General features: G+C 45.4%; 1 protein-coding gene across 3 annotated transcripts in view; it reads left to right on the top strand.

Annotated features, from left to right (window-relative positions):
- Positions 1-26,466, top strand: part of HEG1 (heart development protein with EGF like domains 1) — an 81,351-nt gene that overhangs the window by 10,160 nt on the left and 44,725 nt on the right. The window contains exons 2-5 of one of the 3 annotated variants that reach the window (XM_082626125.1): positions 13,942-14,271; positions 15,956-16,255; positions 22,120-22,473; positions 23,813-24,160. In XM_082626125.1, coding sequence (XP_082482251.1) covers positions 13,942-14,271; positions 15,956-16,255; positions 22,120-22,473; positions 23,813-24,160 — 1,332 coding nt within the window. Of the gene's footprint in view, positions 1-13,923; positions 14,272-15,955; positions 16,256-22,119; positions 22,474-23,812; positions 24,161-26,466 lie in introns of all 3 variants that reach the window. The other 2 variants (XM_082626124.1, XM_082626126.1) reach the window with 2 other exon arrangements.

Raw genomic sequence — 26,466 nt, 5'->3', positions numbered from 1 at the left:
CAGAGGCTGTTCAAAATGCACACATTGTTTTTGAGCTATTTTTTGGTTTGGGGTACGTGAACTTCATGCCATGTGAGTGTGTGAGGAAAGCTGGCAGGTCAGATGGTGTAGGAAGCAGGCAGGGCCCTGTGTTCCCAGTTCCTGGAGTTGCTGGGAGCTCTGGAGGGGAGGCTCTCAACTCACTGGAGACCCTGAATAACAGCAGGCCCCACCTCTCTGGGCTGGGAGGGAGCTGGGCTGCTGGAGGCAAGGACGTGGATTTGATAAGTTTGACAAGTTTCTGCTCGATGTCTTTGATAAGTTGGGAGACGAAGACCAGGGAGGAAGACGGGTGACGAGAAGAGGGCAGAGGCCAAGGTCAAGCTCTCCAGCTGGCCCTGCGCCATCCTGGGCGTCTGAACTGAGGCGGTCGGTCGCATTGGAGGAAGGAGTTGCAAGGATATGGAAGAGAGACACCTGGTTGTAATCTGGTGGGATTTTTGTTCTTTGGGCAAGGTCGTGACTAGTGATTACCATACGTTAGGCTAGTATTGAAAACCACTACATTTTCCTTCCCCGGGTGGTAGGAGGAGATGGAAGCAACTTCAATGTGGGGATAAGTGTCACTCCTATAGCCTCTGGGGCCACCAGGACATTTGTTGATGCCATGGGTGAGACTTTCTGGGATCATCTTTTGCCGGGTGTGGATGAGAGCCCTCCTGGCCTTGCAGTCACAGACCTGGGGAGGTCCTGGCTGGGGGGTCAGATAGCCTCAGTCCAAATCCTAACAGTGCCACTGGCCAGCTGTGGGACCCTGGTAGGTTATTCAGCCTCTCTGCGCCTTCAGGTTCTCATCTGTCAAATGGGCTATTAATAGGCCCCTGCTCAGGGAATATAGTGTCGTAATCCCCTGTGGAGCAGATTGCGAGGTGCCTGGGCAGGAGAGCTCTATAAATACTGGCCACAATGACTCTCCTGAAACCAGTGTCTGTTAATACTGACCATTGTATTGGTGACAATGCACCCTTCACCTCCAGGCTCATTGGCCAGGGGACAAGTTCTGAATGTAAAGGGCTCAAGGCCACCTTCCAAGGACCTCTGTTACCTAGTCCGCTCTCACCCTGGACCCCTGCCAACTTCACCTGTGGTCTTCTAGAACTCTCTCTCTCTTCTTAGCTTCAGAGAAAAGAGCAAGATTTGAAGTCAGAAAAACTCAGTGCCACAGCCCTTGCCTATATAATCATCTGAGGAGACCTAGTTAACACACGTGAAGCAATTAGGATTCAACAAAAACAGAATATGAGGTATATGTGACTCCAAAATAATAAGCCTTTGAAAATCAGTCATAGTTGGACCTGTGTGGCCAATGACTGTTCCCCTCCAGGTCAGAACCTTTGGAGGTTATTGACACGCCTCCAAAGTGTTTGAAGGAGTTGGGAGCTACCTTTAGAACCAGTGTGTGGGGCACAAGCGACTCACTGCTGAATTTTTGCCGTTAAACCTCCTCCTGGATCCAAAATGGGTTCACTCATCTTGATCGTCTTCATCAGTCACTAGATTGGGCTTTGAATTTGTGTCTGTGTCCAAAATAATCTAAACGCCTTATCAAAGGATGAAAAAATTGTCATTGTCCAGGAAACTCAAGAGAATAATATTCTGCAGGCTCTGTTGAAAATCAGAGATTTTTAGAAAACAGCTCGAGCAATGACAGCATTGTTGGAATAAGTGTGGTCTTGATGGGACCTCCTTGAAGGGGATCAGACTCACTGGGTAGGTGAATTCTTGTGGTTTGCTAGGAATTATTTATAGTATAGTTGGGCCTTGTGGTAATGGAATGCCGCTGGCAGAGCTGGGAAGACGGATGCCAGTGGTGGCTCAAGGGCTCTGACGGGGTCAGAGGACTTCTGCTCTTAACCCCTTTGCTTTCTAGGTATGTGTCACTGGGCAGCTGCCTAACATCTCTGGGTCTTCCTTTCCTTAACGTTAAAAATGAAGATGATAATGTCTATTCTGCTTCCTTAACAAGGCTTTTGAGGAGAAGCAGATATAATTATGACTGTGAAAACACGTTTAAATGTAGACATAGCAAGTGATGAGTTATAATACAATGAACTGACTGTGACCTTGGGCAAGCTGTTTCATCTCTGAGCCAACTTCCATATCTGTAAAATGGAGAGGATACCAGTTGTGTCCACCTCACAGTGTTGTTGTAGGGGTGAAATGAATCAATCCACATGGACGAGCTTTGTAAACATGCATGTGCCTTGTATGGGTTAGTCATTAATGCTCCCCTGGAACACATCGGGCAGTATCATTACTCCAAGTGAGGTGGGGCTCTATGGAGAAGGTAGATGCAGGAGGTGAGAAGAAAGTGGGAGAACATTCTAGGAAATCTCAGTGGCCTTTTTCAAGCCTCCTTCTCTTTGCCCTCTCAGCTGGCTCTGGCTAAATAGCTCCTTCCCATCTCTGCCCCGCCCACCAAATGGGATGTTCCTCACAGCTCTGCCCTTGGCCTTCTCCCTCCAACTCAGTGAAGTGAACATTTATTGAGCATCTCCTGTGAGCCACAGTCTCTCATAAGGGACACAGAAATGGGATCAAGTAAGTTATAATTGTATAACAAGGTAAAACAGTAGTGTTGAGGGAGAGAGTTGTCTCTGGGAAGGCTTCCTGGAGGTGGTGGCCTCTGAGTTGGGCGTGAGAAATGAGTCAGATTTTGCCAGAATGCCCAGGGGAAGGAAGCAGGGCACTCTAGGTAGGAGGACTGCAGGAGGGAAGGCATGGAGGGAAGACAGCAGGGCTTCACCTATTTTCTCTGAGGGGGAGAGCCTCCTCTTTCTTCTCTGCCGAAACCCAGTTCCAAGCCTTCAGCCACCAGTCAGACATTGACACATTCGTTTATCCTGCTTCACTTTCAACAACACAGATAGCGGTTATAAACGCAGCCGTGTCTCCCTTTCCTCCCCTAGACCCGACCACCCTTTGCCTGATAATGGTCCTGTTAATCTCTCCATTGCACATTCAAAACCTCTCTCATCTTTGTCTCATTGCCTTTTCTCACTCACGGGTAATAAGTGTGGACTCTTCCCTCCTTTCTTTCCTCCCATCCTCCCTTCCTCCCTTCCTTCCTCCTCCTAAATCCCATCACTTGTTAATCAGATGGAATTAAGTACACATAATTCCATTTGGACAGTGGGTGACCTAGGCTGTCAAGGTGTGTCACCCCATTTGGGTTGTGAAGCCGCAGTGTGGACCCCGGAGTCCCTTGGAGGTCATCCTGGAAGCACACCAGGAGGTCCTCCTCAGCCCTTTCCTGCTTTCCCTTTCAGAAGCTGTCTTTGTTTTGCTCCTTCCTTTCCTATCCTTCATGCTTTATTTCTGGCTTTTTAAATTGATCTTTGGAGCCAGACAGACCTGGGTTGATACCAAGTGCTACTGTTTGCCTTGCAACCTTGGCCAATTTACTTATCTCACTATACCTCAGTGTCCTTATCAGAAAATAGGGATAATAATGGTGCCTACCTCCCAGGATTGCCAAGAGGATTAACTGGGACAGTCCCTGTGAAATGCTGAGCACGTGCCTGCAGGGAGCAAGTGCTCCCCTCATTTGGGCTGCCATAATAATAGCCAATCATTACCCTACTCTGGTGGGCATCTTTTTAAAAAAACATTCTCCCTAGCTTTATTTCTCCCTCCCTCTGTAAGATTCTCCCTTTTGTTTTATTTCTCTTTTCAGCCCCCTTCCTTTCTTCTCCCTCTATTTTATCTTTTTTCTTCACTGGCTATGGCATACAACTGATTTTTTAAATATTGGTTATGTTTGAATCGAGTGTCATGTTTCCCAATCTTAATTTTAAAAGGCTATCCGTAAACCTTTAATGTATCTTGTGAAATAGATTTCACTTAAACCCCTGCGGGCTCCTGGCGTTCCCACGCTGAGCACCCCCCCCCGACCCCCATCCCCCATCCCCCGTCCCTTGAGAGGCAGTGACCTTGGCGACCACCTTCCTCCCCTTCCCCAGTCCAGGCCTCAACGTCGGTCCAATGCGTACATTTTCTAATGCTGTAAACTTCCCAGGCAAATGATGCTTCTCTGGTTTCCTTCAAGTCCTGGGCCACTTCTCACAAGTCAGTGGAGTAAATGGACCCCAGAATGTGTAAAGGCACCGGCGTCTGGCTCAGTTCGCCCGCCGCCCCGGTAGCGGCGCTTCCTGCCCCCTCCCCACGCCTCTCCCCCTTCCTCCTCGGAACCAGGATGTTTTCCTTGCCTCTTTATTGTTTCACTAACCTGGCAGGCCTCCTTTGGTGGAGCCCTGCCACCAGGCTTCCTCTTTGGGTGTGAGCGAATGTCAGGGTGACCTCGCGGGAGGCAGGGAGGCTGGCTCCCCGGGCTCCCCCCCGCCCACCAACCCCGACCTTCACCTCTGGCGCCGCTTGCTTCAGCCTCTTTCTCAAAACTGCCTCTTTGCTAAGGAGCCTCTTCTTCAGCCCCTCCATGGGTGTTTATTTTTCAGAGGGTAAGAGGGGCAAAGAAAACCGAGGCACAAGGTGTAGGCCCCCCACAGAAAGCTTTTTTGTTGACTTATTTAATTGAATGGGAATCTTCTGACCTTTGACCCTAGGGCTGTTTCTCCAGGTCTTTTTTTCCCCCTCAAACCTATAGAATTATTTTTAAAGCAAGGAGCATGAGGTCACACCAAGGTCCTTCATCTTTCATTCCTTCCTGGATAGGCAGCCTCTTTCCTTAGTGCCCCTGAGGCCGCCTCAGGGGTGATTCCCTTTCTGGAAGCCTGACCCCAGACCCAGGGGCTCCAGGTCAGCCGACTCTGGGTCACGGCTCAGCCTTTGTCCTGGAGGATGGTCATCTGGACGAAGGCTGACTCTCTCACGGGGAGGGGAGGATAATGTGCCTTGTAAACTTCATGCTTTTCATTACGAGGGGCTGTTCCAGGGGAATCTTTTTAAAAATCACATCATCGGAGTTTAAGTCCAAACACTTCTCAATGTGTATGTTTTTTCTTGGGGCCGCTCCTTTCAGGGTAAGAACAAGGAAGGAAACGAAACTCCCCGAGAGCCCTGGACAGTCCAGATCGAGAGCTGAGTCTTTTGTTCACACAAACTCATTTGGCTCCTAAATGTCCTCCACCCAGAATCATTACATCCGCAGCAGCGTTTCAAAACACTGCCCAGAGTGGCCGAGCTGAGTAGGCGGCTGCCTTTCTGGTGAGATTGCAGCCACCCTCCCCCCAAGCGCCCAAGGTTCCTGCCTGCCCCCAAATATCCTGCCGCTGGCCATCTGGCCTGAAATCCCCCTCATTTGGAGGATTCCTGGGGTGCAGACAGTGAGGCCATGAGGGCTCTGCTATGGAAGGCCGGGGGTGTTTGGAGGAGGGGGCGGCAGCTGGGGGAGGGAGGATGGGATTCTGGTCTTAGCCCTGCGCCTTCCAGACTCCCCGGGCGCCCCCTCTGCCTTGCTGGGCCACTTCCTACACTCCAGCAGCATCATAGGGATTTATTTCCGTGGTTCAGCCCTCTTGGAAGCAGGAAGCTCCTTGGAGCAGATTCCACCATGTCTTGTGTGTGGTTGATGCTCAGTAAATATATGTATTTTTTATTGTGGTAAAATATATGTAATGTAACATTTTTACCACTTTAAGTGTACAATTCACTGGCATTGATTACATTCACAATGTTATACAAGCATCACCACCACCCATTTCCAGAACTTTTTCATTTTCCAAATAGAAACTCATTAATAATTCCCCATTCCTCCCTCCCTCCAGCCCCTGCTAACCTCTATTCTACTTTCTGTCTCTATGACTTTACCTATTCTAGGCACCTCAGATAAGTGGACTTATGTAATATTTTTCCTTTTGCGTTTGGCTCATTTCACTTACCATAATGTTTTCAAGGTTCACCCATGTTGTAACATGTGTCGGAATTTCCTTCCCTTGTAAGGCTGAATAATATTCCATTGTATGCATATACCACATTTTGTTTATCCATCTACCCGTTGACGGGCACTTGGGTTGCTTCCACCTTTTGGCTATTGTGAATAATGCTGCTATGAACATGGGTATACAAGTATCTGATTCCCTGCTGTCAGTTCTTTTGTATATATGCCTAGCAGTGGAATTGCCGGAACATCTGGTAATTCTATGTCTCAGTTTTTGAGGAACCACCAAAATGTTTTCCACAGGAACTGCATCATTTTATATTCCCACTAAGGCAAAGCACTAAGGTTCCAATTTCTCCACATCCTTGCTAACACTTCTTATTTTTCTTTTTTTTGATAATAGCTATCCTAATGAGTGTGAAAGTGAACATTTAAAAAAAATTTATAAATGCCACTCACTGACCACATGGTGGATTTGGAACTGTTACTACCCCTTTGGGCCCCAGTCCTGTCATGTGAGGGTCAGAGTAGTTGGTTGCTGGGGTCCCTAAGGACAGAGGTCACCTCTGGAAAGGGATGGGGGCACCACAGACAACCCAGCCGATTTCCCAACTCTGCCCAGAATGAATGATGCAAAGCCCTGTGGGTGCTAGCTAGCGAAGCAGGCCACACACACCATACATTAGTTTGGGAAGAGCTGGCTGAGCTTGTCTCTTGGTCCATACTGGTGTCCATGTGGGTGTGTTAATTGGGAAAGACACTGGAATGAAAGAGCTGGCCTCTGGTCTCTGCTCTGCCGCTTATTTTCTGGGTTATTCTGGGCAAGTGACCTCAGTACTGAGCCTCAGTCAGTTTTTTCTTCTATAAAATGGTGCAAGAATTCCTATCCTACCTGCCACTCAGAATGTCAGGATCTAACAGGATAACTTAGCCCCCCCGAAATTATCCTGTAAAAAGTGCTTTGCAGACTGTGAACGTGTGGGATTTCTTAAGTTCATCTCTGAGAATAGGAGCCTAATTTCCTTCTCCCTTAAAGTTCCTGTGAACAGTAGCCTCCTCCTCTTGTAGTTTCTGCATCCATCACCCCAAAGAGATTAAAAAGAAAGGGGGGGGGTTTACAGTCTCTCTATCTTTTTAAAGTCTCTTTTCTTCCCTCCCTGTGTGAGCAATTGAATTTTAGGAAAATCTTTTAAAATTACAAAGAAACCTGCTATCATAGTTCTAAGATACAGCCGTGCAGATTCAAGGCGCCCAGCTCCACAGCACTCTGAAGAGTGTTTCCCAAGTTGAGGATCCCAGGAAAGCTCCAAGGGGTGGGGGGACAGGAATGGGGAATTCCACAGCTAGGGGTCAGTGTCTTACCGACCTTCCAGAGCCTCTCCCTCGTGAACCTTAACCCCTAGCCATCTGACCATCTTCCATCTCCCAAGCGACACTTGGGAAAGTCCTGGGGACTTAGGTCGACTCATCTCTGGACTTTTTGCAGGCCTGGTGTCCATGGCCTCTCTCTGCTGTATCTCTGCATGCACAGCCTTCCTGACTCCTACTTTTAATGTCATCCTATCCTTCCCTTGTCATCCGTGTGTCTTCCACTGGCTCTCGTCCTGCCGCCAAATTCAAGTTTTCCCCTCAATTCAGTCCTTGACCCCTACTTTCCCCTTCATCTGCCACCTCTTTGTCCTTTCTCCTGATCAATAGCCCACATCTTAATTGCCCGTCAGACATTTCCACCTGGAAGTTATAACATCACCCCAAACTTCATATTTTGAAAACAGACTTTTCTTCTCCCATAAATTCATTCTCCATCCAGGCACTACTTCTTTGTTATCATTCTTTTCATTACCCGTGAAATTCATCTCTGAGTTAGAAGCTAATTTAGAAGTCCTCTTGCTCAGTCTTCCAGCTAATAACATGCAGCTGCTGTCAAGCCAAGTCTGTCCGATTCCAAAGCCCACGTGACAGGCACCATCTCGTTCCTCTTAGAAACAGGGAGTGCAGTGGGGTTTAAGGCTGAAGGTTGGAGGCTGGTGAGACTTTCTTTGGCCCTGCTCATTGGTTAGTGCCTTGGAGGCCCCGTGTCACCGAATAAGTGGGGGTGTGATGGAAGGGGACCTGGGTTCAGATTCTTTTCTCTCTGCTGTTGAGCCTGTGACCTTGAACAATCAATCTTTCTGCCCCTCAGTCTCTCCATGTGCCATGACATCTACTTGACCAGCTGTCACGTGCATCAAATGAGATAACACAGGTGAACGCACCTAGCACTGGGTAGTGAGATCTGAATCTAAATGGAGGGAAACAAAGTGCTTGTGCTTCAACACTGTGCCCCAGAAGCGAGAGTGTAGCTGGCGGCATTTGACATGGGGCTGCGGCAGCGGTAGATGGTGCAGCATGGGGGTGGCCGGGCCGCCGGGAAGAAGTTGCCTCTTTGGATGACGGCACACTCCCCGCAAACACCCACTACACTGCTCAGGAACAATGCAAGCTGAAAAACCCCAAATCATGGGGTGGGTGGTGAGGAGTTGACTCTGTAGCAGCTGCTAATTAGGAAATCCTACTCCTGGGCCATGCTAGCATCCCTGATGTTGTTGGTTCACAAACAGATGTTCTGGAACATTAAGACATTACAGAAATGGAAGTTGTCAACTTGGAAAAAAAAAAAAACAGGCAAAGCAGTAAAACTCTCTTGTTAATTTAATCTCCATTCATGGTACAAGGGAAAGTGATGGCCTGACACAGGTGGCTGAGTGCAGAGGGAAGGATGGTATTTCCAGCTCAAAAGACACCTGGGAAATTGGGACATCTAAACTCCAGTATGAGGCTGGTCGGTGTGGCTCAGTTGCCACGGGATGTGAGTGGGGCTTGAGCAATTGCCTCTGACCCTCTGGGGAGAGGGATGGATGAGGTGAGGAGTGCCAGCCTCCCCTGAGCCTCGGGACACCCCTTCCTAACCCCCAAGGCTGCCCCTGAGTGTCTGGTGTCACACAGCCTCTTCTCACTGCCCGGCTGGCCCAGGCTCCACAGCCTTTCCGCAGCCCCTTTCTTGAGGGCCAATTTCTCTTCTCCACAAAGAGGAAGAGCAGGTTCCCCGATACCTTCCCCTGCATGGGGTAGGTCCCTGTCCAGTCCTGTGCACTTTACTCTGAATTGCTCTCCCGCTCAGGGTTTACACCTGTGCTGAATAGGGAGCCATACCACAAACAAAATTCAACCACAGGAGCCCTAAACAACTCAGGGCTTCTGCAAGGACTCGTCCTTGGACTTCAGTAAATATTTTAGCGTTTGACTCATTGTTCTTCCTGAGGTACAGCCTGGAATGGTGTAAAGCACTTGATGTTCACAATCAAACAAGACCTTGAACGGCAGAGAGTGTGGCCTGGGGTGCTGCCTGCCCCAGCCTGCGTGGTTTGTTAATCCCTTTTCTGAGGAACAGTTCATACACAATCAAAGGAATAGAGGCACATCCAGAGCTAAACAGGGGCCAGTGGGATACTGTTCTTTTGGAATCCCAGGCCAGTGACATCAGGGGCTTGTCCTGTAAAATTTAATTTTTATTTTTATCAAACTTATGCATGCTTTAAAGATCAAATATGTTTTATAAGGCTATTATAAAAACCCTGACCACTCCTACCATTGTCATTTTCTGCTTCCCACTTTCAGCCCTTTCAACTGATTCTCTTAGGAATTATGTCCATATCTCTAAATAACATGCTATGTTACTGTGTATTGGTTTTTTTTGGTTTTGGTTTTAGGCAATGTTCATTGATTTCTCTCAATGGAAATTTTATATCATTCCAAGCTCTACCACTTTTATTCTTTAGGGTCAGCTTGAGGAACTTTAAAGTGCATTTTGGACACAGCTTAAAGTTACCTTCTCCAATACAACTTGATTCTGACCATCCCCTCCCAACTTATGTGCTATTGTTATCCAAGATTTGCTGTCTTGTTTTCTTTCTTTTTTTTTTTAAATTAAATTTTATTTATTTTTGGCTGTGTTGGGTCTTCATTGCTGCGTGTGGACTTTAGTTGTGGCGAGCCGGGGGCTACTCTTCGTTGCGGTGCTCGGGCTTCTCATTGTGGTAGCTTCTCTTGTTGCGGAGCACGGGCTCTAGGCACGTGGGCTTCAGTAGTTGTGGTACGCGGGCTCAGTAGTTGTGGCTTGCAGGCTTCAGTAGTTGTGGCTCGTGGGGTCTAGAGCGCAGGCTCAGTAGTTGTGGCTCACGGGCTTAGTTGCTCTGCGGCATGTGGGATCTTCCTGGACCAGGGCTTGAACCCATGTCCCCTGCATTGGCAGGCGGATTCTTAGCCCTGCACCACCAGGGAAATCCGCCATTACCTTTTTGAATATAGCCATTTCTCCTTTTTCTCATTTCTCCTCCTAGAACTCCAATTAGATATATGTTGGACTTTCTCACTCTATCTTCCTTGTCTCGTCACCTCTTTTTCATAGTTTCTATATTTTCATATCATCTCAGCATTCTCTTGTCATCTGTCTTGTAATTCTTAATTCTCTTTTCAGCCGTATCTAATCTGTTGTTAAGTTTCCTAATTTTAATTATTATTATTTTTTCAATTCTAGAATTTCCATTCAGATTTCTTTCATATTTTTTGGCCATTATGTATAGTCTCTTCTTCTCTCATTTTCAATTTCTTCTTATTTCTTTTCATGGAGTTTTATTTACTTACATTCTTTGTCTGATAATTCTAGTAGTTGAAGTCTTTGCTTGTCTAGTTTGCTGACTTTTGCCTACAGATGCCTTTTTCTTGTTTATTTTGTGATTTTTTTTTTTACTGTGATCTCTTATTCCTTAGGATTTTATCAGTAAATAATAAAATTGGATTGAAGGTATGTTTATCTAGAGAGAATTCACATTTGTTTCTGCCAAGTACCCAGAGGCACTGTATATCAGGACCACTTTTCCTCCCCAGTAGCAGAATATGCGTGTGTGTGTGTGTGTGTGGTTTGAGATATAATTTATATACCATAAAATTCAGCCTTTTAAAGTACAGGCATACCTCAGAGATATTGTGGGTTCAATTCCAGACCACTGCAGTAAAGCGAATATCACAATAAAGCAAGTCACACGAAATTTTTGGTTTCCTAGTGCATATAAAAGTTATGTTTAAACCATACTGTAGTATGTTAAGTATGCAATAGCATTATGTCTAAAAGATGCAATGTACGTATCTTAGTTAAAAATAATGCTGTTGGTACCAGTAGACTTGCTTGATACAGGGTTACCACAAACTTTGAATTTGTAAAAAATGCAGTATATGTGAGGCACAATAAAATGAGGTATGCCTGTGTATAATTCACTGGTTTTTAGTGTATTCACAAGTTTCAGGACTACTTTTTAAAAAAATTTTAATTTTATTGGTGTATAGTTGATTTACAGTGTTGTTAGTTTCAGGTGTACAGCAAAGTGATTCAGTTATACATATACATATATTCATTCTTTTTTAGATTCTTTTATCTTATAGGTTATCACAGAATACTGAGTTGAGTTCCCTGTGCTATACAGTTGTCCTTGTTGGCTACCTATCTTATACATAGTAGTGTGTGTATGTTCATCCCAAGCTCCTGATTTATCCCTCCCCCCTACGTTTCCCCTTTGACAACCATAAGTTTGTTTTCGATATCTGTAAGACTGTTTGTTTTGTAAATAAGTACATTTGTATTATTTTTTAAAAATTAGATTCTAGGACTTCCCTGGCGATCCAGCGGTTAAGACTCTGCACTTCCAGTGCAGTGGAGGCAGGTTCGATCCCTGGTCAGGGAACTAAGATCCCACATGCTGTGAGGCATGACCAAAAAAAAAATTAGATTCCACATATGAGTGATATCATATGATATTTGTCTTTCTCTGTCTGACTTACTTCACTTAGTATGGTAATCTCTATAGGACCACTTTTAAACACACCCTTGACTTGAGGTTTAGACCACACAGGTATTGTGACTATGTGCTGCACCCCCATATGAGGGCTAGCTTTATGGTTATAAATTCTTGAGTGAGAGTTATTTTTCCAGATTCCCTTGCTGTCCTCTTCTGCAAGGCAGGTTTGTTTCTATTTGCCTTACATCCAACGTATAGCCCTGGTCCTAACTTCATATAGGTGTTTCCTCTCAGACTGCCTCCTTAAGAATTTTGTCTCTTATCTCTTGCATCCCTGTGGCCATCAGAACAGAAGTTCAAGGTCACAAATATTGAGCAGGTGCCAGGGCAGCTGCCAGCTTCAGAGTTAGCTCAACTCTCTGAATTCCAACTCTCAGTTCATTTTTGACCTCACAAGATTTGTGTGCCAACTCAGCAATGCATTTAGAAGTTTTTTTTTTAAAAAAACATTTTATTCAGCATTTTTAGTTGTTGTTAGTGCAGGGTTATTCAGGATACTGCAGGACTATTGTCTACCTTTTAGTTTTGTTTATATAGAGTGCATTTTTCCTGCCTTCCATTTTTAGTCAACCCTCCAGGGAGACAACATGGTTCAGTGCTAACCATGTCCTGTCTTCATGTGGCCATTCTTTTCCTTTTGAAGACTGGAATTCCCTGAGCTGACTGGATCTTGGGATATCCATCCTTTGTTCCCTGAAGAAGGGGACGTGGCTGCTTCCAGGGGCCCAGCCATGCTCACCATTGGCCACATCTCACACTCATCTTGAGGCTGTAATAGAGCTAAATCCATTTCCTTCCCTTTGCTCATGGCTTACCAGTTTTGGAGCATGGGTTTTAAGTCCCTTCTGCCTCCCCACAATCACTTTTTTTCTGGCTTCTTTTGAGAATAACTTCCTCATTGTGCCAAGTTGACCAAGAGGGTAGGGAAGGCATCCTCAAATCCTTTCCCTTCCTCTTTGGAGGCCAGCTTGCCTTTGCAGCTCAGAGAGGAAGAACAAAGGTTACATGCTGTCCATAACCCCAGAGTCCCAAGTTGAACTTGTGGACTTGGTGGCTGCCCCAGAAACACCCCTCCACATCCCATTTCTAGCTGATTGTGGACCTTGCCTGTCTGGGCCTGGGCCCCAGAGGAGCCCAGATGCCTAGGAAGCTCCCTCCTCCTTAGGAAGCCTCTGTTAATTATCACTTACAGGAAACAGAATAGGAAGCATGAAAACAGTAATTCTCAAGGGGCTTGGGGAGGAAATGATCCCCTTAGGAAAGTTTGTCAGAATCTCTTTACGGAAGAATTTATAATCACCACCCCTCCAGCTCCAGTAAGTGAGCCACTGCTTCAGGTTGGAGTGGACCAGCGTGGGGACAGTGTTGAGAACCATTGCTCTAGAATTGCACTGTCCATATAGCAGCCACTAGCCACATGTGGCTAGCATGCTCCTGAAGTGTGGCCAGCAAGATACTCTCTGGATTTTAAAGGTTTAATACCAAAAAAAGAATGCAAAATATCTCAGTAATTTTTATATCAATTGCATATTGAAGTACCATTTTGAATATGTTGGAGTAAATAAAATATTTATTAAAGTTAATTTCACCCATTCCTTTTTACTTTTAAAAATGTGGCTACTGCAGAATTTAAAGTTACCTATGTGGCTTGCATTTGTGGCTTACTTTATACATCTCTTGGACAGGGCTGATCTAGAAGATAACTTGCTCCTTTGGGATTGTGTGTGTGTGTGCGCACCCATGTGCGTATGATATTTTGAGTTGAACTGTAGGTTCTGCCTGCAGCCTTTACTGGTCCGATGGTTGGCCATTTTTGCCTGACTCGTATAGATAGAAGTGACTTCATTCATCCCTGCGGAGCTTTCTCAACAGCCCCCGATCCTAAGCAGAAAGAAAAATATCATTCCCAAATGGGAAAATAAAAATGGGTTTTTTCAAGGACCCATGTGATCAGCAATAACTTCAAATTGGTCTCTTTCTATCAATTTTCATCACTTATTCCACTTATTATAAAATTTAACCCTATATAGTATTGTTGCTTCATAATTTCTTCCCCTGGATTGCAAGAATAATTACTGTTGGAAAAAAGGAAGGTGAGATCATTCTCCTTGAATCCACTTCTCCGCTGATATATCTGCTCATATAACTTTTCTGAAGGTTTACTTCTCTTTTCAGAAGCCAACAAGTCCTCACTGATCCATTTTCCTATTGTTTCAGCTGCTGTAAAAAACCACTGGCTAGAAAGCAACACTGAACAACCCCACACAGAAAATATTACCTTTGATCAGAATCAAGTGGACTTTTCAACAGTGGTCTCCAAAGAGGATGTGATGGTTCAGACCCCCAGGAAGAGCCACGCTTCTTCAGATGCTCCAGGAAACTTCACTCCACAAACTGAAACAGCAGCTACAGGAAGCAGTGACTCTTCAAGGAGGACAGATTTCACCATTTCCCCTGTTGGGCCTGAGAGAGCAGCCGCTCTGACTTCCCAGAGCAGCACCTTAGGTGAGTTTATGCTGATGACACTCATGTCACACATGTATGTCCAGTCCTGGAAAACCTAATGTCTGCTGGTCTCTGCCTTCCCCCATCCTGAGCCACAGTGCTCAGCCAAGGGGCCTGGGCCGGGATGAACCAGACCTGTGCCTTAAGCTCCACCTGTGGCCCACTGCGGTTAATTGAGTTGTAAGCCTAGACCAGGTGAGGGTGCAGTTTTGCTGAGTGCCCTGACCAGTGCCATGGAATCTACATTCCATGGCCAGACTGAATCCACACAACATCAGCAGTCCTGCCACACGCTGCATTCTCCTAGGTACCGGGTCTGGTGGGCTGCTTGGCTGTGTGTTTGTGTTAATGTAGCTCAGATGGCTGTTCTCACTGCGGTCCGCACAGCTCTGTAGTTTGCCATTTTTAGCAAAGGATTTCAAGAAGGGGCTGGGGCTGGATGAGCAGGATTTGATTGAGGAAGGGAAGACAAAGAAAGCTAGCACCAACTAGTACCTACGCTATACCAACATGTCTCTCAATTCTCACAGCAAGTGGTGAGGTCACATTACTCTCATTTTAGGAATTCGGAAACGGAAGCTAGAGAAACTAATCAATCCAATGTGTGCAGGTCAAACAGTTAACAGGTTTCAGAGCTGAGATTTGTGCCTAAGCCTGTATTGGTGGGAAGGATGGCTGAGGAGTGGGATGCCTGGACCATATGAGCAAAGTTACAGAGGAAGGAAGAGAAGTGTGGCCTCTTCGTGGGTGGCAAGGCCAGCAGCCTCCCTCGGGGCGGACATAAGTCACACACAGAGCTGCGGGTAGGACAGTCATGTGGGTGGGGTTAGGCACAATTACTGAGGACTTTGAAAACCAAGCAGTTTTGATTCGGTGTGGTGGGAAAAGTCACTGGAGGTTTTCGAACAGGCAGTGACATGACTAAAGTGAATTCGGGCAGGGTTCACTTGGCACGTGGGTATAAGATGTCTGGGGTGAGAGATGGGGCAGAAGGAACCTGGAGTCCAGGGGACCACCCAGGCAGACACAGAGATCCAGATACCACGTGCTAACATGTGGCCTGCTGGCCTCAGGGCTGGAGAGGAAGGGATTGGTAAAGACTTGATAAAATCGATACAGCTTGGTGATGTGATGGCCTAAAAGTAGAGGCTGTAGCCATCAAAGATGACCCCATGGTTTCACACCTTAGTGATGGGACGTCTGGTTGGGGGACTCAATTCTGTAAAGAGTACAGAGGACAGTATTTTAAATTCCATTCGTGAATGATGGATATAGAGCTTAGAAACTGCACGTGATGCAGCCTGGGTTTGTTGGTCATCCAGATAGTGGAAATTTTGTTTATGTTAAATTCAAGTAAATTCTGGGACCAACTTTGTGGAATGTGAGTAATGAGTCATGATGATCAGAAGCCGACCTCTGGTTCTTTATCGTCTGATACTTGGCTTCATTGTACCCCTTTGCTGATAATTTTACCACAAAATGCAGAATCTTTGTTTGTGAGATCTGAAAACAGTCTTTGTCTTGGTTTGTGGTCTCTCCTTCAGAGATTTTTCATAGAATGAACAATGGCTCCTAATTTCTTCTCGTGTCTATTTTATAGAGGTCAGAGGTGAGCCCACTCAAAGATTGTTCAGACATTTGGAAGTCTGTTGGTGGAATTTTAATTGTTGCTGTCTGCTTTCAGCCTTGGGAAGGCGTCGCCCGCCGTCCAGCAGTTCAGGGTCAGAAGGAAGAACCGCCCCTTCTCACACGGAAAGTGGAACATCCTGGGGTTCCCCGGCAAGGGGGCAGGGGCTCCCTGAAGAAGTGACTGTGCACACCCAAGTGGCTGCCACTTCAGTTTTGACCCAGTCTTCTCTTCCTGCTGTGGAGAGGGGAGAAGAGACCACACTCCCCAGGCAGAGAAATTCCTCAGGACCAGAGCTCTCCTGGCTGCCTCTTTCCAGGACACTGGCTTACTTCCCTCCTTCAGACCAGGCCGCATGTGAGTACTGCTATCCCAGCTGCACCCTCTGAAGTCATTCAGAATAGAAATAAATAGCCCCAGATAGCCAGCTAGTTCCATGCTCATCACAGGGGCTAAGGGGAAAAGACTTTAAGCACCAATGCAAAATATTGGTTCAAAGTACAACCTGCCCAATTTATCTCAGTGTTGAAGTTCATGTTTAAAATGTATTTTCTTTAACTGTATAAGGAGGAAAATAATAGTTGGTCTGGTGGCTGCTCTAGGCCTTTCCGTCCACCAACCCCTGCTTTTCCCATCTCCTCACACATACACACATAACAAAGACTGAGTACGGCTGGTATGTGGTCTTGCACAAGGGGCCACGTTCTGGGGTGAATGAAATGGTGAACATTGTTTCACTTGATGAGGAGTTATATTGGTATTTCTTCATTATTGCAAAAGTGTTTCTTTCAATGGCAAAGATAACATAGATAGACATTTTTCTGGGCATCATTTCAAAAAAACTATACAGGCAGGTGTTTGCAAGACTGCAGCAGTGGAGCACTGGCCTCTCTGCGTTCCAACCCCTAGTCATCAGTTACGTCTCTACGCAGGCCTTCCATCTCCACTGAGCCTTTTGTCAACCCTCTGAGCCTCTGTGCCATGTACCTTGTCACACCAGCTTATCTGATGCCTTCTACCCAGATAGACTGTAATCCGCTTGAAGACACAGATTGTGTTTATTACTTCTCTTAGGTTCCACTGCCCCACAATGAGGTACAGTTGATGAGTAAGGGGATGAGCATGTACCTGAATATCACAGGGTTCATCCAGCCACAGGCCAATGTTGGAAACTCTGCCCACTGTTTCTCTTTTCCAAGGTTTTATACCGAGCCCGTGCGTGCTTCTTGTGTTTTCATCTCCATGCCATAGGGAGCAGGACAGAGGGGGTTGGAAATATTCTTGGGAAATAGGTGGCTTCAGAAATTGCCACTTCAAAATTTTCATAGGTCAGAGGTTTTTAGAAGTACTTTACAAGACTAGGGGTTCAGGTTTATGTCATCAAAGCAAAAACAGAACCCAGAGGTCCTTTCTGGAATGCCTATTTAAAGCAGCCCATTCCCCTTCCATATACTTTGCATACAGTTTCCTGCTGACTGGGTATATATATAATTTATGATTCATATTTTTAGGAGATTGGTTTTAAAGATTATTCTTAAACATTGGTTAGATAGGATAAAAGCTACGATCCTTTCCAGCTTCAAAGTTCTGTGGTTCAGTGGTTTACAACCAACTTTATGCAATGGTGGAAAGGAAGCATTTTCTAGGAAGCTAAACTTGATTCTGGTCAGGGTCATTTAATATTTATACTTTAAATTCAACCCACTACTGTGGTATATATACTGTGGTATATTTGAAAATCAGCCTATGTTTCCAGCTACTGGCCTTGACTCTGTAGTCACCTATACTTTTTAACATTAAAAAAATAATTAGCCCTCCAATTCCTTGAGCATTTATTCTTTTAGAACCTTATACTTTTAATTTTTGAAGAGTTCTACCATATCGTTCCTCTTCCTTGAGTTTCACTGAGCATTTCTATTTCTTCTTAGTGAACTGGATGTTCTGTGCTAGGTAGGGTCCCACCTCCCTCTTAGATACTGGAGGGGGCTTTGTGTGCTGTTAAATGAAGGGATAGCCAGGCATCCAGGACTAGCCTGGATCTAGCCTGACAGCCCCTGCTCTCCTCCCTGTAGGGATGCAGAGGGGACATGAACGAGGATCCGAAGCCACATGGGAAACGAAACTCTGCTTTATTTTTAATGCTGGGCTGGTTCCTGCTATCCTGCTAACCAGAGCTCTGGTGTACCTCCTACCTCCTCTAAAATCCAAATCTTGAGATTTAGATTTTCTGAGCACAGGATCTAGGAGCGCTAGGCATGCAGGCAAGAGTGCTGAGAAAGCCAGCAGGACTTGCCCGAGGCAGACCGGGAGTCACCCAGCACAACTGGCCTCTCTGTAGGGAATCGAAGCCAAGAGGGAATGGGGTAGGGGCGTGTGCTTTGTGACACTTGGCTGCTCTGTCCACTAGTAAAGGTGACCCATTGAAAGTCGTGGCACTTGGACCAGTCAGATGAGTGATGCTCCTCACTAGGTGAGCGCTAGGATTCCAACCAGGAGCCTGGCCTGGGGAGGATGGGAGTCCTTATTTGAAACATGAAGGGATTAGATCAGTTGATCCTAAAGATCCTTTCTAGTTCCAGCATCTGTTATTCCAAACACATCAGCCTTTGTATTCGGTGACTCCTTTCACTTCTCATTCTGCTACATAGAAACATACACACAGCACAACCTCTTCTGAAGCTCAGGTACTCAGGGGTTACCTGCTTCCAAAAATAAATTGCATGCTAATAAATGTATGTGTTAAAGCAGGTAAAAGCCCAGACAGCTAACTCAGATTTTTAAAAAAGAGATTGGAAGCTGTTTGAAATTATTTTCCTTGCTGCTTTAGATCTTTTGTTGCTTTTTTTCCTTCTGTACTTTTTATATTTTCTATAATGACCATGTACTATTTGATAATTAGGGGGAAAGTAAGCAAAGCAACTAATAGGGGAAAAAGTTCTCTTTTAAAGGCAAAAAGAGATATGTGTATATTGAATTATGTGAAAATGGCTACAATTGAGCACTGAATTTAGTACTGAGCTTCCTGGAAGCCAGGGCACAAAGGGAAACCGGGTGAGGCATGATATTATTGTCAGATAAAGTGAGTATACAATTTCACCCATAGGCTTCAGTGTTTTGGGGGCAGTACATTCTAAGAGGAATATTTATAAGGAATGTTGAGGCTCATAACAGAAAATGCCTTCAATTGCTCTTTTGTGGAAACTGTGCTGATGTTCTTTAAAAGTTGATATTTTCTGTCGATTCTCAATAGGAGCTGAGGGTGTAATAATGGATCTCAACTCATGCAAGTGTTTCTTTGGGTAGCTGAGCTAATGTGGTCCAGGTAAATTGCTTCCTGGTGATTTCACTTTGTAAAGGAAGAGGATATAAATAACTCAGAAGGTTGTAGATTTAGCATATCTTTCACAAATATCAGCCGCTCCTGCCAGATTTTTGGCAAGTTCTGGATAGCATCCAAGCCAAGGGTGAGCACCGTGATGCATGCCTGAGGCTCCAGTATGTTGTGTTGTGATGGGAAAGTGACCCATATAGTTTTCTCAGAGGAGTAGGCATTCTTTTCACCTCCTATTATAAAGATTAGGGAATTTAGGCTTTTTTCTGCTCCCAAATGGATGGTCTTCCCATTTTTGAATGGCTGCTTCAAGGGTAGAAAATGAGCAAGGAAAGGCAATTATTAAATAATCAATAGTGCTGGTCTGCTGATTAGAAACATGGTACATTTCACCCTAGATGTATTTAGCAGGTGCTCATTTAGTAACATAAGTGGTGACTGTAGGTTAGTTTGACCAAGCATTTTCTCCTTTTATTAAGAAGCACCAGCTCTACAGAAGTATTCACACTGCTTCGTAGCTTTACTGTGAGGATGCAACAAGATTATAAAGTACTTACTTGACACAATATATGGAGGTGTACATGAAGTAGTGGCACATCGTAAGTGGTTAGTAAAAGGCAGAGCTTTTAATACTGATGATAATGAGATGGTGAAGCAGTGTTCCACAGAGCCCTCAGGGTCAGGGAAAACCTAGCCATTTTCCTTTTGTGACTTCCAGCAGTTGTAACTTTTACAATTGTATTTCTGAGGCCATTGCTTTGCTGGACAGGTATTCATGCCGAGTCCAATAAAACCTCACTGTGCATTGAATTCATGAAATAATGTAATTTACTGGGAGTAAAAGTGTTTTGAAAGAGCACTCAGCAATCTGATGAGGCTGTAATTGGTGGATATAGATGGTGACTCTAATGAAGTTAGGCCTGAGAAGCTAAGTGGGCGAGTGAGGATTTGGGGCATGTCTGTGTTGTGCTTTCCTTTTTTTATACTGAGCCTTTTTTGTTTGTTTGTTTGTTTGTTTGTTTGTTTGGAGCAGAGAAAGGTTTATCGCAGGGTCAAGCAAGGAGAATGGGTGGCTTGTGCTCAAAAACCCCAGGTCCATTTGTTTTTGTTTTTAAGTAGGTATGGCTATAGGATGAAACTATATTCCCATGTTTTAATTACTAGTTTTATGGATTGCCTGCATCTTCCTTGTCTCCATGAAGGTCCAGTGACCAGACCTGCGGCCTATGTTCTAGGTATACCTGGTTCTATGGTTTTGTACAAAAGTGAAAGGAACCTTTCTGTTTCCTGTGCTCTCCCTATATGTATATATTTGATATTTATTTGTGCTTTTGGTCATGACTGCACATTGGACTCATCTTCAGGGAACCATTTATAATGAGAACTTTCTTTTTTCCTTTCCTGAGTCATAATTAACAATTTGAAGCCTTTCGTTATATAGGTATAGAGAGTACTTTTTAAAAAATTTTGGCTTAAAAAGAAAAAAAAGCACTCTTCCTTCTTACCTTTGGATCTTGCCCACTCACCAAGATTTCCTGCAGTTTATTCGTGTTTGGAATGAAGATTTCAAGGAGCCCTTCTGGAGGGCATTTCTCAGGGTGTCCTCTGGAAAGTTCCTTGTGGAAGGGAACCACCAGCAAGCCACAGTACTTCTGCAGAGCACACTGCACGTTTTGACCAGTGGTGTATAAGTCAGTTCTTGAGGTTCTTGACAATTGATCCAGTGTCTGCCATCCATTTCATCAGAAAAGCTGTTCTCAACCTGGAGTCCTTGACCTCCTGGAGTAGTATGTGAGCTCGAGAGCTGGCCTCCCAAGCCTAATGAGCTAACTGTAGTAATGGAGCCTGTTGCTTTTGGATGGAATTAAATCACATCAGTGGGGTAACAATCAGTATCCCCTGCTGATTAGAAGCTCCGTTACTTAATAAATGCAGCTCAGTTAATAGTCTTTCAAAACATAAGGTTTACTATGGCCATGAGGTGGGGAATAATAAAGAACACTTGATGGTGGCAAGGCTGGGAATTACTATTCTAGGCCAGCATTGTTCTGACTGTGGTCTGCAGAGCCCTAGGCCTCCTAAGTGGTGACTGGGCCCCCTGCAAGGCACCCACTTTGATTCATTTTTATGTATGGGTTTGTTTTTTTAATTTATTTTATTTATTTATGTTTGGCTGCATTGGGCCTTCTTGCTGTGGGCTTTCTCTAGTTGCAACGAGTGGGGGCTACTCTTCGTTGCGGTGCACAGGCTTCTCATTGCGGTGGCTTCTCTTGTTGCGGAGCACGGGCTCTAGGCACACGGGCTTCAGTAGTCATGACGTGCAGGCTCGGTAGTTGTGGCTCGCGAGCTCTAGAGCGCAGGCTCAGTAGTTGTGGCGCACGGGCTTAGTTGCTCCACAGCATGTGGGATCTTCCCGGACCAGGGCTCGAACCCGTGTCCCCTGCATTGGCAGGCGGATTCTCAACCACTGTGCCACCAGGGGAGCCCATATGTGTGGGTTTTAATCTATAATAGCATTTGAACAAAAGGGTTACACTGCTGAAACAAACGAAAACAAATGCTGCACCTTGTTACAATGGTCTGTCCTGTGTAAGTAATAAAGTGGGATTCAAGAGCAGAAGTTTTTAGCTTCGTCTATAAAGACAAATGCAAATCATGTCTAGAGGCTTTCTCCTGTCTTCCTCTTAGCTTGATCTGAAGCTTTTATTGTGCTCGGTGAAGGACCTCATGCTTCTCCACTTAGCTCTGTGAGGAGAGGGCGGATGAGTGTGTTATGTGTGTTTATCTATTAGATCCACCTTATCTATATTCATCTACCGAAACGTAATTAACATCATTTGTATCCAGATACACCCCAACTAATCTTGAAGCATATTTTCTTCCATTTTAGCTTCTGGAAGTACGGAGGATTTAAACGACTCCACTGCTGTCCACAGCCCCTCGGTCAGTGGGACAAAGAGTGTCCATGTTGCTACCATGTTCCCCGACGGTGTCCCAAGGATGCTCCAGTCTTTAGCCATCAGTCCAGGACCTCTAAATGAGCCAGAGCGTTTCCCTGAGGACTCTGAAATGACCACAACTTCAGCATCAGTCCATTCTTCACCCTCTGAGGCAGGGTGGGGAAGAAACAGTGGAGTAATCAGGAGCGCAGGGGATGGGGCACTCACTAAGCCATCCACAGAAAATGGAGTTGGCCTTACATCCTCCAAGGTCTCAGGGGAATTTTGGCAAAATGATTCCCCAAGTAAGTCTTCGATCTTTATTTGATTTATTATGGACATTTTTTAAATTGTTGCATTTTCTCAAGGAATCACTTTAAGACCATTTGCAACCTTTAAAAAAAAAAAAACCACTGTGTTCTTGGATAATACCATCTCCTTTATCTGGTATACCACATTATCTCATTTGGATTTTCATCCTCATGACAATGTTGTGAAATTAGTCAAACAGGCATCATTCCTCCTGCGTTCTTGTAGATGAGGAAACTGAGGCTCAGCAGGTTTAAGTAGTGAGTGTGTGGTCTTCAGCTCACTCACCACAGAGTTGAGACCCCCGCCTTGAGGTCCCACTGCTGGTGCATCTTGTCACTCTACAGCATCATCTTCAAACTGAGAGCTGGCCCGCTCTTTAAAGCTAGCATCAGTTATCTTCTGTGCAGATATAAACATACTCCCTAAATTCATGGTTTTAGTGTACCCCCTATAGTTGATTTTTTGTTTGCTATACTTCAAAATTAGAATAATCTTTTTTTAAAAAATAAATCTATTTATTTATTTGGCTGCACTGGGTCTTAGTTGCAGCATGTGAGATCTTCGTTGTGGTGTGCGGGATCTTTTTAGTTGCGGCATGCGGGATCTAGTTCCCTGACCAGGGATGGAACCCAGGCCCCCTGCACTGGGAGCACGGAGTCTTAACTGCTGGACCACCAGGGAAGTCCCCAAAAATAGTTTTATTAATAATAGAACTGTCTTAGAAAAATGCTCTAAGCACAGTATTTGGGCACATTGTATTTGATGGGCGTAACAGCATACTCACTGGCTCATACCACCCCGTGTTTTTGGGGAAAGAGAATAAAACACTCAGGCCTATAAGTTACTCTGCTTTGCACATACTGTTTAAAAGCTCCCGTCTTCACCCATTTTTATCTTTAGTATTGATCTCTTACTGACACTGAAGAGGTTTTTTGGTTTTTTTGTTTGTTTTTGTTTTTTGCGGTACGCGGGCCTCTCACCGTTGTAGCCTCTCCCGTTGCGGAGCACAGGCTCCGGACGCGCAGGCTCAGCGGCCATGGCTCACGGGCCCAGCCGCTCCGCGGCATGTGGGATCTTCCCGGACCGGGGCACGAACCCGTGTCCCCTGCATGGGCAGGCGGACTCTTAACCACTGCGCCACCAAGGAAGCCCTACTGGAGAGTTTTGAAATAATTATTTAGAATCTGAAAATGCACGTCAGGTTACACGTATAGTAAATACTATACAAGGTCCTTGCAAAGGGCACCTTCTCCTAGGGAAGACTCGCGTCTCGGTTGTGGAGGGATCTCTCTTGCATCCATGTGATGGCCTTTTCTCTCTGACACCTTTCAGCCTCCAGAGGACACCAACTCGCCAGCAGCTCTGGTGCGGGGAGTGGCAGCCCCGTGTCTCAGACAGCGACTGTGTCTCGGTCAGTCCCGCCGGCAAGAGGTGGAGAGAGCACCGCTCGCTTGTTCTTGACCGACAGCGAGCCGTTCGCAGATGCGACCGGAAGCTCCACTTCCCATCCTGAGGTTGTGAACGCTTCGGTTTTGACCCGGTTTTCAGCCTCCGCTCCACAGTCTCGAGGAAGTGACCCAGCTCCTAGTGAGAGGAGCTATTCTGAACCGGCCACCGAGTCGTTGTCTTCATCCTCCTCAGAAAGCCTGGGCTTCTGGGCACCACGCGGGGAGCGCTCCAGTGAGTCTCCGTTCATGAAACCGCACCCCGCAGACGGTGGAGGGGTGCCTGGGCTGCAATCATCTGCCGCATTAATGAAATAGCTCCGTGGGCCCCTCATTATTCCCAGGCCATCCTTCTAGCTGGTTGATACCGATATCCCTGTATATCCCCTAGTTTTTCTGTTCCATCTCCAAGATGCTGCTGTGGCCATGTGCCCCTCCCACGCACAGCTCGGGGGGGACTTCTCTGCCGTGTCCTTCCACCCCATATAGCGCCCCCCCCCCGCCATACCCCCATGCCTGCCCCAATCACACAGCTTCTGGAAGGTGAAAGTATCAGCTTCTCGTGAGTGGTTGTTCACCCCAGGTCTGGGCTTTCATGGAGAGAAATTCTCCTTTCCCCACCTTTTAAACAGCTTTATTGAGATATAATTCACATTCTATACAATTCACCCACTTAAAAGTGTACAGTTCAGTGGGTTTCAGTATATTCACAAAGTTGGGCAACCATCACAACTATCTAATGCCAGAACGTTTTCATCACCCCAAAAAAACTCTGAGCTCATCAGCAGCCTCTCCCCATTCTCTGCTATTCCCAGCCTCTGACATCCACTAATTTACTTTTTGTCTCTATGGACTTGCCTCTTCTAGACATTTCTTATACATGGAATCATCCAGTATGTGGCCTTTTGTATTTTTCACTTAGCATCATGTTTTCAAGGCTCATCCACATTGCAGCATCTCAGTGCTTCGTTCCTTTGTATAGCCAAATACTATTCCATCATATGGATGCGCCACATTTTGTTTATGCTTTTATCCATTGTTGGATGGGTGGATTGTTCCCACCTTCTGGCTATTATGAATAGTACTGTTGTGAACATTCAAGTACAAGTTTCTGTGTGCTCTTGGAATTGCCAGGTTATATGGTAGCTCTATTTCTGACCTTTGAGGAACTGCCAGACTGTTTTCCAGAGTGACTGCACTGTTTTCTATTCCCGCCAGCAAAGTACGAGGGTTCCGGTTTCTTAACACCTTTACCACCACTTGTTATCGTCCAGCGTTTTTGATTCTAGCCGTCTTAGTGGGTGTGAAGTGATGTCTCAAATGGTGTTGGTTTGCAGTTTTCCCAGCTGACTAATGATGGTGAGCATCTTTTCATGTGCTCACTGACCATTTGTATATCTTCTTTGAAAAAGTCTATGTAGATCTTTTGACGGCTTTTAAATTGGGTTATTTGTCTTTCTTTAATTGCACTGTAAGAGTTCTTTATATATTCTGGATACTCGTCCTTTATCAGAGATATGATTTGCAGACATTTTCTCCCATTCTGTGGGTTTTTTCACTTCCTTGATGTTGTCATCTGCAGCACAAATTTTTTAATTTTGATGAAGTCCAATCTATCAGTTTGAGAAAACTTTTCCTTTGATGTTTCTTTTTAATACTGTTTTTGGAAAATATTTAAAAACAATTCTCAACAGCCTTATCAATGTAATTGTATGCTGACTAAAGCAAAAATGCAGTAACTTATCATTTAAGCTTATAATAGGTTTAAATTCTTACCTCTCCACCACTCATAATAGCAGCTCTTTTCCCCCCTATGAGTACCCTAATTGATGAGGAAAATTAACATTTGTCACTACTGATGTGACGTGGAAAAGCATACGCTACGCTTTATCGTAAAGAATACCATATGTATGGGTGGAGGCTATTTGTGCTCTTTTATGTCTGTGAATGGAAAACACACTATCTGTCTCCTAAACACAAGGAATCCTTTCCACCCTACCCCTGTGGCACTCCGAATTTTTGCCATCCCAGACCAGGAGTTCATGTCCCATAGCCTTTCCCTCTTCCATCTCTTCAGTATCCTGCACTCTGCAGTCAGGGCACAGTTGATTGGTGTGGAAAATGTGACCTCAGTGTGAGTGGACCTTGGGGTTCGGTTCTAAAGCACCAGATAAGGAACAGCCTCATTCCTGAAGTCACCCCACTCTGGGTTAACATAATGCTTTCTCCCTTTTCCTCTGAAGAGCCCACAGCTGACCGATTCTGCCGTCCAGCTTTCAGAGTTCTTGGTTCATTCCTTTTTCTGGGTTCAGAGGCAGCCCCTCTGTTTCAGGGCATGACTTTCCCCTGTGTTAAGTCTGTCAGCATGACAGCATTGTTGGCCTAAGTCTTGTGTAACAGAGCCTCGACCATCATTGTCCGTCCCAGCCCTGTCCTCTTTGCCAGGGAGATTGTGCTCGGGTACACTCAACTCTCCAGCCTCTCCTGGTGGACTTTCTGTGGGTCTCTTAAGTCCTGCTGCCTGGGTCAGATCACATCCGT

This window comes from Mesoplodon mirus (genome assembly GCF_964341445.2).
Source record: "Mesoplodon mirus genome assembly, chromosome: 6".
Classification (NCBI taxonomy): Eukaryota; Metazoa; Chordata; class Mammalia; order Artiodactyla; family Ziphiidae; genus Mesoplodon; species Mesoplodon mirus.
Note: the sequence above shows the minus strand (reverse complement) of the source record. Positions and strands in the feature narration are given on the sequence as shown.